Consider the following 16,589-nt stretch of genomic DNA (forward strand, 5'->3'; position numbering starts at 1 on the left):
GAACTCGGGGAGAAAGCCTACAGCCTTTGTTCTACCTCAGGCCATGAGATTTCTAAGCAGGGCTCCGGCACCTCACTCTTCCCGCTCACGCTAGCGGCGACCGACCGCGCCGCGGGGCTGCTGTTCAGCAGGACAGCGGAGCAGAGTACCGAGGGACACAGCCGGGATGCCGGGCGTGCAGCGTGCACATCAGCAGCGCCTGCCCCTGCGCCTACACCCCGCGCCCACCGGCCCGCAGGCCGGCCCCGCTCAGCACCCTCCTTCCCCCGGCCGCGCTGCCCGCACGCTCTCACAGGAGCGAGGCAGAGCGCGGCGCGCAGGAGCCGCCCTGCCCCGGAGGGGTCCCCGTGTGGGACCGGGCGGCGGCGGGAGGCGCGCAGAGGGGGTGCCGCCCCGGCGAGCAGCGAGGCGAGGCGCCTCTCGCCCCCTTCCGCGTCCCGCCACGTCGCGGCGAAGGAGCCGCCCCCCGCCGCGACCCCCGCAGTGTCCGGGTGCCGAGGTGGGCTCCCGCCGCGCCCCCGCCGCCGCCGCCCATCGTCCCCGGCGAGGCGGGCCGGCGGGGCCGGGGGCGGAGGGGCAGCGGCGGCGCACGGCGGCGAGGTGGCTGGGCAGCCCTCCCGGAGGAGCCCGGCCCACCTCTCCCGTGCAGGCACCCCCTCCTCCTCCCCGCCCCGAAAGAGGAACTCCCCGCCCGCGCGCAGCCCGGCCGCGGCGGAGGGAGCGGCGGCGGCAGCGGCGGCAGCGCGCCCGGCCCCCTCCGCGCAGCATGGCGCAGCGGCGCCCGCCGCCCGCTGCCGCCTGAGGCGCCCCGCGGCACCGAGCCGAGCCCGCGCCCATGGCGGCGGCGCCGCCCGCCCTCAGCTGGGCGCTGCCCCTGCTGGCGGCGCTGGCGGGCGCCGGCGGCCCCCAGAGCTTCGAGCTGCCGGGGGCCCCCATCGACAACATCGAGGTGAGCAGCGGCGGCGTGCTGGTGGCGGGCGGCAGCTGCCTCTACGAGCTGCGGCCCGAGCTGCGGCTCCGCCACCGCGTGGTGCCGGCGGCGGCGGGGCAGGTCTGCGGGGAGCCCCCCGGCATGCGCAGCAACCTGCTGCTGCCCTACGTGGAGGCCGGCGGGAAGGGTGTCCTGCTGGCTGGCTGGACCCAGAAGGATGGCACGTGTGAGGTGTGGGAGCAGCCGGCCTACCGACAGCGCTTCAACCGCAGCGAGGTGGTCAGCTGCCTGCCCGACGGCTCCACCGCTGGAGTCGTCTTCCAGCTGGCTGGCGCCTGGTACCTGGCAGTGGCGGCCACCTACTCGACTGGCAGCTATGGGAACTATCTGGGCTGCGAGCCCTCCCAGTCGGACAAGGCGACTGTCATTACGGTGCGCAGCATGAACAACCTGGAGTCCAAGGAGGAGCTGGGCATCATCAAGCGCAAGGACGAGCCTTTGCACTTTGTTGACGCTCTCCAGTGGGGGGACCACCTCTTCTTTCCGTACTATACCTTGAAGGCCAGGGCAGGCAACAGCACAGAGCCACCGAGTATGGCTGTCCTGCGCCAGCTGCGCCCCTCAGAGGGTGGCCTTACTTTGCAAGGGCATGTGTATTTGGACTGCGGGTGCAGGACTCTCATTGTTTCCTCCAGCCTCGTCCGCCAGGGCGAGCGGGGCTGGTGGATTGGTGTTTTCCTCTACAAACAGGACGCCAAGGCCTGGAACGCCACTGCTGTCTGCATCTTTGGGATGGAGGAGATGAAGGAGCAAGCCTGCGCGTCCACGCACTTTGTCATGAATGGGAATAGCTGTGTAAGTCTGGGCATCGTTTTGCTAAGCGTTTGTCCTGCACGCCGTGGTTAATGCTGTTATTGTGGCTGGTGTCACTGTGCATGAGTCATTGGGTGTCTCTGACCTGAAGGCACATGAAGTTCATTGGGGAACTTCAGAGCTGCAACAGGTTTGTCATATCGGCCCTGGTTCCATCAGCCCTAGTGATTTCTCGAGCACTGTTTCTGTAAATCTTACCCCTTAGCAGATCCTGGCATGTCATTCCCACCTACATCTTGGGAAAGACATGTCTGAGGGAACACCTGAGGGCATCCTGAGCTGGGCCTGAGTCTCAGGCTCACCATTCCATGTGCCTTTTTCTGGCAATGATTAGTTTTACTTCACTGTATTTTTCATATAGGCTAGATGAAACATTTCCTACCTTATTCTGTAGGTAGGGTGACACATCTCGTGTCATTGCAGCTACATCAGAAATGAAAAAAAGCCCATCAAATTGACTCCGGTGCACTGAGCTGTGTGTATTGTTATCCCCCTTGCTCACTAGTTATTTATGGTTGCTTGTTTGGTGGTAGGTGTTTCCCAAACCTCCCAGGATTGGCCTTGCTCAAGAGGGCTTGCAGCCACCCCCTTCCCCAAACCCATATGCACAGCAGGCAGCAGTAGGCAATAGATCTTTGTTGTTGTTGTGGTTACATTTTCCCAGGCAGTGATATCACATGGAGATCCCCATGTCACCTACTTCTGTAACACTCTTTCAACTCCTTCCTCTTTTTGAGGGAGAGCTGGGCACATGGAGGGCAGGGTGGGTAAGGCTACCGGCTTTGCTGTGGCCTTGGTAAATAGTAAAGAAATGAACTAAAAATTAAATTCAGTAAGCTAAAAATATGATTCAGGCAAAGAAAGTGCTCTTGCAAGGCCTGCCTGTGCTTTTAAGTCATGCTCAGAAGTCTTCTCAGAGCTGTGGCTGAAGGAGCAGTACTGGAAAGTGTCAGGGAGAATGGCAGGGGGTCGAGCAAGCCATCATAAAGCAAGCCCTGGCCTTTTGAGGTTCCCCCACCATTAAGGCACTTTGCAGCTTAACGCCTGAATCCTTGCTGTGTTACAATGGGAGTTTATTGAAAACTCTGTGGAAGACATGCAGTAGGTGTACTGTCACTCCTTGGCTTCCCAAACCTATCCCATAGCAGAGCACAGTGCTGAGATTCTTCCGAATGCAGACGACAGGAGGGCACGTGTGATTCGTTGTGCTCATCTTCCTACTGAGCTGCGAGACTATTGCCAGTGTTAGAGGACATAGTTATAAATGAGAACCCCGTATGTGGGTGAAACAACTGTGCTGAAGTAAATAATGAAACTCTTACAACAGAGCTGGAGCCAAACCTTTGATTTCCGATGCCAGTTTATAGCTTACTGCATGGTTTACAAGCTCTCACAAGGCAGGCTTACTGAATGAATTTGAAGTCTCATCCTTACCCCAAAATACCTATCTGCTGACTGGATTTTTAGTTTTCATTATTTGTTCCTTATTACTCATGGAGTTTCTTCAGGAGGTGCTTTCTGAGCTTGCAAACCAAAAAATAAAAACCAGAAGACTCTCGTGGATTTCATACAGTAAATGCAGGTAAAGGTAAGGTGGGTGTTTCTGTGTTTGACCAGTGTTCCTCTCAGCCCCTCATCCCTATTGCCTCCCAATGCCTGAATATGAAAAATCAACAATCCACTTGCTTATGGATTAGTTTGATTCAGATCAGACTCCTGTAACTCCAGAATTACTTTCATGTCCCAAAAGGCTCGCCCTTCCTGGAAATGTAAATTATATTTGGGTACAGTGCTGATGTAAAGGTGATTAAACTGTAAAGGTGATTAAAAGGATTGTTTGCTTAACATTATGTCCCTAACTATGGTGATGTTATTAATCATGATATTTTGGCACAATAAATACAGTTTACCACTGACAGGGAAGATAGATTTTGTAAGATAGCAGGACATCTGGGTGTTGTGTAGTAATATGGCCTATAACATTATATGGCTAATTAGGTTCCTTTTTAAGCTAATTATATGTGCTTATGGTGTATAAACATAGAAATAAATGCATGTAGTTCAGCTTTAATGTTTTTCATACTACAGAAGGTTAGGCTAGGCTATTGCAGAGTAAGTTTGGAGATGACAGGCCCATATGCTGCTGCTTCTGGGTTGTTTAGACCAGATTCTTCTACTGTCTCTCACCAAATCATGGGAGTCCGTGCAAATGTGGAACATGTTCTTTTTGGACTCAGAAGCATGTAGGCTTCAGAACCGGCAGGAGGATGGTGTGCAGCACATCTCTGTCAGTGTGCAGCTTGTGGACAAAGTGTGTGTAGTAGCCAGCAGTGGCTCTGGCTAGAAAGGAGTGCCTTATAGCACGGAGCTGTCATGAGTACATTGTAGGAATAGCAGCAAGGAACAGTACTGAACTTTAAAGTCCAGTCTTTTAACAACAGTGTTGAGACTGACCAAATGAATGTGTTGCAGTGCTATGATTGCCTAGGGTGTAAGACCTGTACAGTGTTTGTGGTGGGTGGACCATGCTGAATGTCAGCCTGACTTTTGCATTTCAGACGCCATGTGTTGTAGGTTGCTGTGGGTCTTTTCCTTCTTTGCTGGGTACACTTGAATTCTGGAGCTCAGATGATGTGATGAAGTACACAGATCGCAGACATGGTCCGTCAGTTTATGTAGGAATTGAAAATACACGTTTTTCACTGCAGGAATACAGTGTGTAGTCAGAATATACATTAGAGAGTAGTGGCACTTTGTTTTCCTTCTGATGTCATTCTTCCGACTTCTGTAATTATTCTGATTACCTTTAGGCACGACATCCTCTACCTGTCTGTGCTCACACAGCTGCTTGTATTTGCACTGTGTTGGCACTGGGTGTTGGCGCTATGCTTCTCAATAGTACAGTGCAAGAGGGACTTAGCCCGAGGTATCTGTGGTCCTAAATTCCCTGCTACACTACTGCTGTATGTTCTACTCCAAACTCATGCCTGTAAGATACTGAGCTTTCTGGCCCTAACCCAATAAAGCACTTAAAGGCATATTTAACATTAAGCATATAAGTAGTTCCATCATCTTCATGCCCATGCATTTAAAGTTAAGCATGAATTTGAGTACCTCATTGGATTGGAACCAAATTGCTCCGCATCCTGTAGGAACTTATTGTAGGTGCGTAATCTCCTTAGCCTCTCATTGCTGCTTAGGCCGGAGTTGACAGTTGCGTGAAGTTTTAGTGCTATATTTGCATCTGTTGTTGAAAATTTGTTATTAAGATTCTTGATTACCACCTTTATCAAAAGTATGTGACTGCTACAAATTCTGTGGAGTTGCTCCCTGTGAGAGCTAGCTAATTCTGTTTCATGCAGTAGTGTGAAGAAAGCATTTTGTCCTAGTTGGATGTGTTTCTTCTGGACATAGAGAGTACTGGATTCCCAGAGACGTGATCCCTAACTAGCACGAAGCAGATGGTGTCTTAGATGAAACTACTTTGAAAACATTTTGTGGATTCATGTTCAATTTGTTTTCCTCTGTTCCACATATCTCTTAGTTTGAGTATATCTACATACCCACATTGTTGAGGTGTAGGCATTAATGGACTCTCTAGTACAACCTGCATGTACATAAGCGCATCTTCCTCGCAATTTCCCTAGTTAATAAATGTGAATTTGCCAAATCTCCTTCTCCATTTCGTTTCATAAAGCTGACTGAGTACTAACAAACGTTTTTGGTGAATCACAATTGTGAAATTGAAGCTCCTTAACCAGTACATAGGGGGAATGCTGGAATTTGCCACGAACTTGCTTCAGTAGCTAGTGAACATTAAGAAAAATTTTCTTCTGTTGTTCAGTGTCTGAAGAGGAGCTACTAGAATCTCAGATCTCTTCCAGAGATCCCAGGATCTTGTGGATCACAGCCAAGCAGATGAGTAGGAGAAGTGCTCAAATTAGAGGACGTCAGCAGGAGGGAGTTGTAGTATGTTACCTAACCACAGTGGCAAATCTGGAAATTAGTTTTGCCATTTAAAAAAAGTCGCATGGGAAGAAAAGGATTCTGCAGTTTTTCAGGGAGAAAAGAAAAGAAAGTGTCAGGCATATACCTGTTGCTGTAGTTAGTATCAAAATGTTTATTTTATGATGTGCAAAGGCTAAGTAGCTGTGATAGTTACTAAATGATAAGATGTCTTGGTTGGATTTTCATCTGCTATTTAATGCAAGTAAAGATATGAAACAGTCTGTTCTTCCATTTTTTGCTTTTTTCAGTGGGTGATAAATATGTGGGTTGGTATATGCCCCTTAATTTATTGAGCTTAGTTTGGAATCCGAGGACAAATCTTAGCTGTTAAAACCTCTACTGAAGTGAGATTTTGAAGTCAACAGAGCCACATCAGTTTAATCACGGCCATTAATTTTCAGGAGTGACATTTGAATTTGTGTGGTAACTCATTCCAAAATGATTCATGGTCTTTTATTTAAGGAAAGAATTACAGAGTTCTAAATATCATTTGGTATCAAAATTGATTCTGTAATTAATTTTCTAGTGGCAAAGTCATCTCCTGTGTATTACCAGACGGCTAGTATTTCATCTGATGTTTGATAGATCTCTAGAGTTAACATTTCTGAAGTGAATAGTTCTGATTACAATGAGTTTTCAGTTCATCCCTGTTCAGTGTGAGGAGTAAACCATAGGGGACTTGTAAATTCGCACACTGCCAGTAAAAAGAGTTGCTTTTAGTCTTCTGACTTCACCAGGTGTTCTTACTGGAAACTTCTGAGAGTCTGGGGCTTCTTGAACAGAGGATTTGCTTCCTAGGAATCACCAAGTCTTTCAGGTTGGAAGGAACTCCAGAGGAGGCCTCCATTCCAGCCCCCTGTTCAAAGTAAGGTCGGCTCTGAGATCAGGCAAGTTTGCTCTGGGCTTTGTCCTGTTGGATCTTGAAACTTCCACGGATGGAGACTGCACAACCTCTCATCTTAATTGTCCTCATAGTGATGTATTTTTATCTCCTGTCCACTAGAAACTGCCCCTGTTCCAGTTTGCACCATTATGTATGTCTAGTCCTGCATGCAGCTTATTCCTGGGTCTGTTTCTCTGGTCCCCCTGAAGTTGTATCTTCTGTATGCTGAACCAGCCCAGTTCTTTCAGCCTGTTCTCGTAGGGCGGATGCTCTGGGCTCTAATCATCGTGGTGACCAGCTGCTGAAATCCAGTTTATCAAGATCAGTGCTGTACAGAGGGTCCAAGAACTGAGTGCAGTATCCTAGATAGAATTGAGCATGTGCCAGGCAAAGGAGAATAATTGCTTTCCTTGATCAATCTGGGTATTCTCCTCTTGATACAGCTCAGGGTGCTGTTAACCTTTGCTGCTGCATGGCTGGCCTATTCAGCCTACTGCCCTCCAGGACCTCCTCAGCTTGTACCATCGCAAGGGGTTAGACCATTCCAGGTGCAGGACTTTGCATTTGTCCTTGTTGAATTTCTTGGGGTTCTTCTTGGTCCATTTCTCCAGCTTGTTTAGGTCCCTCTGAATGGCAGCCCTGCAGTCAAGCACATCAACTCATTTTGGTATCATTCAAGCTTAACCCAGAAGCTTTCACTGTCTTCCTCCAGGTCATTAATAAAGATACTGAGCAAGACATGTCCCAGGATAGGTTCCCTGAGGAACTCCACTTGTAACCAGTGACTAGGTAGAGTACAAACCATTAACCAATAGCCTTTGAATCTGATGATCCATCCATTTTTTTCAATGCATCCAGTAGTCCTACTGTCTAAACTGTAACATCTCAACTTGAATACAAGGATGCTGTGGGAAATGGTGTCAAGAGCCTGGCTAAAGTCAATGACATCCAGTGTTCTCCCCTCCTCCACAAATTGAGTCATTTCATCACAGAAGGTGGTGAACCACTAAACTATGTCCCTAAGTGCTTACATCTACGTATCTTTTAAATACCTCAAATTGATCAGGTGTGATTTACCCTTGTGAATCCATTCTGGCTTTTCCTAGTCACTTTCTTCTTCTTGTGCCCAGAAATAGCCTCCAAGAGGATTTGCTCCGTGATTTTTCCAGGGAAGAAGTGAGACTGACCTGTATGTAGTTCCTAGGTTATCCTTGGCTTTTTGAGGATGAGTACAGTATTTGCCTTTATTCAGTTGTTTGAGACTTCCCCTGATCTCCACAACTTTAGAAATATGAGAGAATGGCCTTGCAGTGTCATCAGTCTCTCGGCATCTTTTTAAAGATCCCATGTGGCCCCCCTGACACTTCCATAAGCTGAGATTTCTTGAGAGATCTCTGGCTTAATCCTCTTCCACTACTGGTACTTTCTCTCTTCCTTGAACTCTGGGTTCAGAGGACCACAAGACCTTGCTGGTGAAGTCCAGAACCTTGTCTGAATCCATTGTAAGTATATCACCTGACCTATTAAGCAGCTGATGCACATTTTCATTGATTATTCTTTTATTGCTCAGGTGGTGGTAGAAGCAATTCTTGTTGCCCATAACATCCCTTGCCAGCTTCAAAACCAGGTGAGCTTGGGCTTTCCTAACGCCATTCCTATGTGTCCAGGTAGTTCTTCCTTAGTTGCTTGTTTCTGTTTCCAAGACAAAGCTGCCTGGTCTCCAGCTCTGTACTCTGCTGTTCTTTTCTCACCACCTTCAGGATCCTGAACTCAGTTATTTTACAGTTATTGCAGTGAAGGCTGCCATTGGTAATTACATCTCCAGTCAGTTCTTCCTAGTTTGCAAATCCAGAAAAGCGCCACCTTTCACTGACCCTGTAGGATTAACAAAGCTTGGGGTCCCGTCTCATTCACTTTGCCCCCAGACCCCCAGAGCTCTGTAGTTCTGATGTGCACTAGGCAATGTCTTTAGTGTCTGCGTAGATGTGCAACAATGGGTAGTGGTTCAAGGAATGGAAAATCATTGTCAGTCTCTGCAGTGTAATGGATTCCACACCCCCCCCACCACCCCCCCAAAAAAAAGGAAACCTGTTGTAACAGCATGGCTGTTTAGCAGATGTGTGTATTCATCTTTCACGGGAAGGAACCTCCAACTAGAGTCACCCATTGCTTCTTCTTGCTCTCTGCTAATGCTTTGTTCAAGCTCAGTTGACTTCAAAGCTTCCCTTAACACTTTACCAATTCTATGAACTTAAATCTGAGAATGGAGAAGGGGCATTTCTGCTGCTACAGGAAGTCACAAATTTCTAACCTCTCCATCTTGGCTCAAGCATTGCCTCTGACTGTCCCTCCTGTCTTCCATCGTGAGGCTCAGGACCTTGCCTCCGCAAGGTGTCCGTGAAGACCTGCTATGCAGTGCACAAATTAAAAACCTCCTGGAAATAAAATCTGGGACCAGTTCATCTCCTCATTCCTTAGCCCTAATAAAGGCTCACTGCATGCACCAGTATTTAAGTTTGTTATCTTCTGGTATAATAATAATCATTGATGCAGGTGGTTGAAGGGTGGTGAAGTTAAGAAACAAGAATGAGCTTCCAGAAGTTTTTTCCCCTAGAAAAAACATGTATGTATTGTTCTAGTGTTGACTAGTCTAGTGTCCTTTTGTATAGCTGCATCTGTTCATTCACTCTGATGCTCAAACCCTTTATTTTCACTTTTTGGCCAGCTGCAATATGATGAGGGCTCTGTGAGCTGTAAATGCTGCCCTTCCCTTTGAGGCATGCAATGTAAAATAATAAGGAAGAAATTAAGACAGAAAGTAGGAGTGTGGATATGGTTGCTGCAGCTGGAATCATACAGAGATAAATCTGAAAATGAGATGCAAAATGAGTATAAATACCTTTCATGCCAATAACCAAAACGGTGTAGTGGAGTGAACTTAAAAGCAAAATGTAGGTTAACTCAGGAAATCCCTAGGTTTAGCTGTGCACATCAAGATTTTGAGGGACTATAGAATAGAACAGAGGGTAGAACTGAACAGTTAAAAAAAGAAAGGTCTTCTAGAAGAGTATGGTATTTTATTTTGCTTTTCTTGGTTTAATATGAGCCTGAAAATGTTACACGATAGGAAGATAGATGATCATGGAGATGAGTGACTCTTCAAGTACAAAGGAAGTTTAGACTGTAAATGCATTTTAAGGATGGATTTCACTGTGAACGAAAAAGCTCGGGAAGGCCCTACAGTGCTCTAACCCCATTAGTCACATTGGAAGAGGTAAAGGGCTTGTTAAAAAAATAAATGCACGTGGAAAAGGGGTGACAGAAGGGTGGAAGCAGCAGCTGCACCCTGGAGGGAATGGGCAAGCTAGAGAAATAGGTTGCAGAAGCGAGAAGGAAATTTTTGTTGTGACTGCCCACCGTCTAAATTCCCCTTCTTCTTTTCTGTATTAGCTCAATGTTGCATTGACCCTCCCTCTAGCAAGCAGAATGAGGGGAGGAGGCTTCCACACTTGTCAGTATTGGTTCTTCAGTCAGATGAGGAGGATGCACTGATATGACACTAGTTATTTTACTAGTATGTGGGTCAAAATAAAATCTGGCAGCAAAGCTTTTCAGAGACTGGGTGAGTCCTTTGCTCTTCTGTGATCTGATTGTACAGCCCACAAGGAACCTGGGGGAGTTTGTTTTCCTTACGCTACTACACCGTGCACTGCAGAAAAAAGAAATCCTAATTCTGATGGAAATGAAAGCCTGACAGCTTCACCTTCACACTCCTTAATGGAAGAGAAGGCTCATTGTGTGTGCCAGTGCAGAAATTCTATTACCTTCTGATCTAATAGAAAAGTGAGTTAACTTTTCCCACCCTGAAATGCTCACAATCTTTTTTTCCCTCCCATATCTAAAATAGACCTCCGTGGTACTGAAGTTTTGTAAGTGGGTTTTAGTGAAGTTCTGTGCCAGTAAATGGCAGTTCCAGTGTGTTTTTCCTGCTGCATGGAAAAAATAGTATCTTTAAATATGAAAGTTAATCAAGTCTTCTTTTATTCCAAGTGGCTGTTCTGGCAAGCTAATTAAAATAATTCAGATGACTGAAAAAGATTTTAATTGACTTAGGAGTACAGTTTAGAAAAAAATCTATTTCTATATGCAGAGAGTTTTTGGTGTTAAGCCAGCATCATAGTATGCAAGACAGTTGAATTCAGCTGTTACTGTGTCATGGATGTGCTTCATAACTTTGAGTAATGCCTTCACCTTTCTGCAAAATGTCAGTTTTAATGGTCCATTCTCATACCTTGGTTTTTTTGCATGTGCATTTAATTGAAATAGGTTCTTGCACACTCAGAGGGTTCCTGTAGGTTTAGAAATCTGTCCTTGAGGCTGAGATTCTGGGCTTCGTAAGCTGACCCACAGGGCTTTTTCCTAAGGACCTGGTCTTACCTGAGCTCTTGCCTCCCACCTCTCCATGCCTGACACTCCTTTGGACCAGCACTGGTGCCCGTGCAGCCACATGTTCACGTGATGAGGAGAATGGCTCAAATGAACATTTAGATACACAGGTAGATGGACTTACAGGTAACTCTCTAGCCCTTAACTCAGTCCTTAACTCTAGTCCTTAGCTCACTGGGAAGCATTATACTAATAGAAGGGAAGGGGAAGTAAAGTTGTCTGGGATTGAACCTGTTTGGAGAGCAGGTGGTATCACCCTTTTGGCAGTATCTGCCATAGAGATTGACTTAAAGCAATTAGAGGATTGCAGAGCTGAGTTACTGCTTGTTAGAGAAATACTTTGGCTTGTAGGGAGTTTGTGGCAGAGACCACCTCTCACCTGGCAAATGACCTTATTCTCACACATCAGGGCTCCCTTTCAGCAATCATCTTTCGTTCATCTGCAGTCGGGGTTATTTGGTTTGTTTTTCCTTCCACAAGATTCAGAGATTTCCTGCGCAATGTTTTCTTTCATGAGCTGCTTACGTGTGTTTGCCACTTTACTTCCTCCAGCTTGGATGGAGAATTGTAGGTAACATGTTGATTTTAAAGTTTACACAAGTACATTTATAATCTCCCTGACATGAACTTTATACTGCTTTATCTAAATTTTATGTTGATGTAATACACAAGTCTCAACTTCTTTTAGTGTAAATTTGGAAACCAGAAAGGAGAGGATGAAGCTCAGCATTTTTTTACATGCACACACACACAAATGTCTGTGTGCTTGAAGTGGCTCCTTTCTTCAGTTTATTTGCATGCCTTTAAAAGTGATTACTGAGTGTATCTGTAGCCTTCATGGTAGGTTCAGTGAGGTGATGAGTTCTTCATTGAGAAGAGCTAGCAATTCAGAATTAACCCAAGGGCTATGTTCGAAAAAAGAGAAATTGCATTGCAAAGTAACTTGCCGCTGTTAGGCTAAGTCTGTGTCCCACTGAGGTCAGTGGTTTAGCTGCAGTAGGTGTGATCTTTATCACAGATGTGACCAGTTGCCATGTATAAAAAAAAGAAGTCATTTCTTGTGCCATTTCCAATGATACGTTGCTCCGAAACTGTGTCAGAGTTAAAATGATACCCTAAGTGTTGTCTAAAGCTGAGTTCTCTGAGAATCTTTCAGGGGATTCTTTTTCTTAATGTTTTGCAGTATACATGAATGATTTTGTGATAGTTTTTTCTTATGTCTGATTTTCAGGAGGCACGATCAATCAAGAAATTACCTACCTTGATTCATTCTGGTTTAGTGGCTGTTTATGGCACGGTTGTTTTGAATCAGATAGTTCTCTTTTTGGGTACAGATGATGGACAGTTACTGAAGGTAAGATGATTGTGGTGGTTCTCCCCTTCTCTATCGACTGCTTCTGTGTTCAACTGGGTAAATGTTTCCTGGTTTAGGCACTGTATTATAAACAGATACAGTCCCCTGAATCTCTGTTTCTTTTTTGTTCCTTTGTGAAGTAACTGCTGTATTGTTACTTGAAGAGCAAACTTGACTTTCAGAATCAATTATGTATGCTGCTTCAATTTCATTGAAACATTTCATTCAGCTGCTAGTACCCACAGTGTCAATTTATGGACTGTCTTTTGTTTCTTTCCTTGTTTTGATTTTTCAGGAGAAATATTAAATATTGTTAGATTTTGGAAGCATATTATTTGTTTTTTAGCCTATCTGTATGATGTGAATAGCTGTCCGTTAGAGAAAAAAGTCTTTAATTCTGAGTAGTTGACCTATTCTGGCTTTAATCAATCACCTGGAAGTGAAAGTCATCTAATCTCATTATTAAACTTTTCAGCCATCCAGTCAAATGTCTTTCATGCTTTAATTTTTTACTGGGTTTTGTGAGAATGTGCATTTCCTGTCTACACTGCAAAAGGTGGCTCTAATTTTTGGTTTTAATAGGCAGACACTTGGAGAAAAATATAATAGAGAGCTTGAAAAGCTTTATGCCCAGTTGATTTCATTGTGCTTTTCGTAATGAAAAATGGAGAAGAGAAGGCTGTGTGGAGACCTCATAGCAGCCTTCCAGTATCTGAAGGGGGCCTATAAGGATGCTGGGGAGGGACTTTTCATCAGGGACTATAGTGATAGGACAAGGGGTAAGGGGTTAAAACTTAAACAGGGGAAGTTTAGATTGGATATAAGGAGGAAATTCCTTCCTGTTAGGGTGGTGAGGCACTGGAATGTGTTGCCCAGGGAGGTTGTGAATGCTCCATCCCTGGCAGTGTTCAGGGCTAGGTTGGACAGAACCTTGGGTGACATGGTTTAGTGTGAGGTGTCCCTGCCCATGGCAGGGGGGTTGGAACTGGGTGATCTTAGGGTCCTTTCCAACCCTAACTATTCTATGATTCTATGATTCTGTTCTAAATGGAAGTTTTCCATGTCTCCTTAACACCATAGAGGTCATGAACATATCTCCCTTGTTTAGTGGTGTTTATGGAAAACCTTCTATCAATGTTGGTGTGCTTATTATCTTGCAAAATAAATTTTCTGAGTTTCTGGTTCTCTTGAATTCTATGCAAACAGTGGTAGAAACCTGTAGAGTTGGGCAAGGTAAGAAAAAGAAATACCACCTCAGATGTATATTCACAGAAGCCACAAAGAACATTCTGTCCTGGAGACAGTTGTCAGTAACATGTGTAAGTTCCTCTTTATATTATGGGTCTCTGGATGTTAATTTGTTTCATTAAGGCTAATACGTTCTTCTCCATTCGTAGGAGTATGTAGCACATTATGACTGGGATATAGGCGTATCTTCTGCCTTGAGTTTCCTCATCAATCAAGAATATACTCAGTGGAAGTGATATTTCATATACTAAACCAGTGCCAGATTCAGTGCAAAATGTGTCTAGCATGGATCTGGTTGAAAATCCATTGTGGTGGTCTTTTCGTCCATCTTTCTGCAGCGTGAAAGCCAGTGCAGTAGGTGAATTGAATCAGTGCACAGGAAATCACCTCAGAAGCTTTGATGTAGCTGAAGTTATGCTTTTGTTTAACATGCCGACTGATCAGTAAAAGGACTTTTCAATAATTTGATTTGATGTGTTTCAGGCTATTCTTAATGAGGATATGGAATCTAATTGCCCAGAGATTTTATATGAAATTAAGGAAGAAACCTCCGTTTTCCCCAAACTTCGACTTGATCCAGTAGATAACAACTACATCTATCTGTCCTCTGCCAATAAGGTAAGCACAGTATTAAATTAAATAATAAATTCAAGCTAACTGCTGCTTTAAGGATTTCTGTCACTTTATGAATGAGATATCAGTTTGGGTCAGTTAGACCTTAAAATATCCAAACTACAGTTTCTAACTTTACTATCTGTTTATTTTATCTAAGTTTGGGCTGCACTTCTGCAGAACTCAGAATAGCTGAATAGCTGTATTTTGCTGCCCACTGATCCAGAAACACCCTTAATTCATGCTTAATATGTCGTTCTGTTGAGAGAGTCTTTGTTTCTCTTTTTTCCTGGAGGCATCATGCAGAATCAAGCTAGGAGTAACAAACAAAACTTGTAGACTCTTTGGAAATAGAGTTCCTCTGAATTAGCAATGAAGTATTGGCAGGTCAGGGTATGCTAGGTCAATTACGGAGTTGTTAATGTGGAGAAATCTCTTAATTTGAGATGAGATTATTTCTTTAGTCTTGAAGTTTTAGTTCTGCTGCAATCAGTGATAATATTCCTATCATCTTCAGTTAGGCCTAGATTTTAAAACAAAACCAAACCACAATCAGAAGTGATTAATGTCTATGCATAGTGAGGCCAAGGAGTTCAGCAATCACTGGAGCTACTGCATGTGAGCAAGCATGTCAGAGCTGCATGTTAAGCAGAGAGCTGCTCGCAGGAGCTGGTGCAGTTGTTGCTGCTTGTCCTGCATCAGGGCTACTGAGTATCAACTCAGCATATTCCTTTGTCTCACCGGCAGCGGGGAAGATGGCAGTGGAAACATAAGGTTTGTCTGTCCATCTTAGCTGGACAGGATTTTACCCAGCACTTGGTTACCTTCGTTTACAGTTAAATCCCTTTTCCATCAGTGAACATAGCATTTTAACATGCTGTATGAGTGGGTAAGTTGGTAGGAGAACTCCTGACTGAAATAACCTGTTCATCAAAAGTGCAGAAGGAATCAAAATTTCAGTCAGAAGTGTATGTAGATATTCAAAGTAACGACTTTCATTTTCTATAGCTTTGGTAAAGGAGTTACAGAGGAACAACAGCTTTTAGGAATAAATGCCTCTCTGATCATCTCTTGGAGCTTAAATAAGGGTTCTACACTGTCTCCGTTAACTTGCTAGTAGTCTATGATGTTGGCTGGTTTCTGAACTGGTCATCTCACATGCCTTCAGATAAATTGAATTTTACAAGATACAGCTGAAAAACCCAGTAAATATAGTTTTGCAGAAAGCCATGTATCCTCGTTGCTGTTTCAAACAGTAGGAACTTTAATTCTTGCAAGTTTGTAAAAAAAAAAGGTTTGAATAAGGAATGTTTTTTGAAGATCATTGATTAATGTTGTGATTAATAACATTATTTGTATTTGTATTCAATATTTGTAATCAGCTTTCTCTTTTTCTTTTTCCTTTCCTTTTCTGAAAATGGCTGGCTAGGATATTCAAGCTGAATGTACAAGTATAGCTACATACAATATAGCTGCAATTATCTACATTTATTTATTGAAATGGCATTTTCATGCATGCTAAGTAGTTGCATGTGTTTGTTCTAGTGTGCACATGCAGGAACCTGACATGGTGATGCAAACACAGATGCATTTTGTTTTGTGCATGCATTTTTGGATGCACCTTCATCAGTCATTTAAAAATCTCAGTTTTGATGAGAGGAAAATGGTGTTCTGCTAAGCAAAGCATCATTTGTAAAATATACCTCTTTTCTATTGTTATCTATAATTCACTATGCTAATCAATCTTTCTTGCATTAATCTGTCCATGCTGGCCTTTGAGTAATAGAACCAAACTGTCATTATCAGAAGTGTTTCATCATCTGATGGCAAAATACAGCGTGTGTAAAATAGGCTGCATATTTCTATCCAAAGGTCTTCTGACAGAGGGGAGTCCATAGGGAAACTTCCCCAGCGGGATTGTGCTTGGTTGCTGTCAAATTTTTAATGGTAACCCTCAATTTCCTGGTTTATGGAGGCTATTTTAATTCAGTGTGTTACTGCATTCTTTGGTTTTAGGTGAGAAGAATACCAGTTGCAAATTGCAGTAGATATATTTCCGAGCAAGAATGCTTATCTGTAAAGGATCCGTACTGTGGGTGGTGTTCTTTGACTCAAAGGTATTTTTTTGTATTTTAGACTTTCATATAAGAGGAATGAATTATCAGTCAGTGTACATTTTGGCTGCCTTGGGGCTATTCAGCGTCAGGATTATATATCTAGTGAGTTTTTATGGA

General features: G+C 44.3%; 1 protein-coding gene across 1 annotated transcript in view; it reads left to right on the forward strand.

Annotated features, from left to right (window-relative positions):
* Window positions 1-824: 824 nt before the first annotated feature.
* Window positions 825-16,589, forward strand: part of PLXNC1 (plexin C1) — a 71,076-nt gene continuing 55,311 nt past the window's right edge. The window contains exons 1-4 of the mRNA XM_065670449.1: window positions 825-1,786; window positions 12,373-12,495; window positions 14,227-14,361; window positions 16,372-16,472. Of these exons, the coding sequence (XP_065526521.1) occupies window positions 836-1,786; window positions 12,373-12,495; window positions 14,227-14,361; window positions 16,372-16,472 (1,310 nt within the window). The 5' untranslated portion in view covers window positions 825-835. The remainder of the gene's footprint in view (window positions 1,787-12,372; window positions 12,496-14,226; window positions 14,362-16,371; window positions 16,473-16,589) is intronic.

Source organism: Lathamus discolor, chromosome 1, assembly GCF_037157495.1.
Source record: "Lathamus discolor isolate bLatDis1 chromosome 1, bLatDis1.hap1, whole genome shotgun sequence".
NCBI lineage: Eukaryota > Metazoa > Chordata > Aves > Psittaciformes > Psittacidae > Lathamus > Lathamus discolor.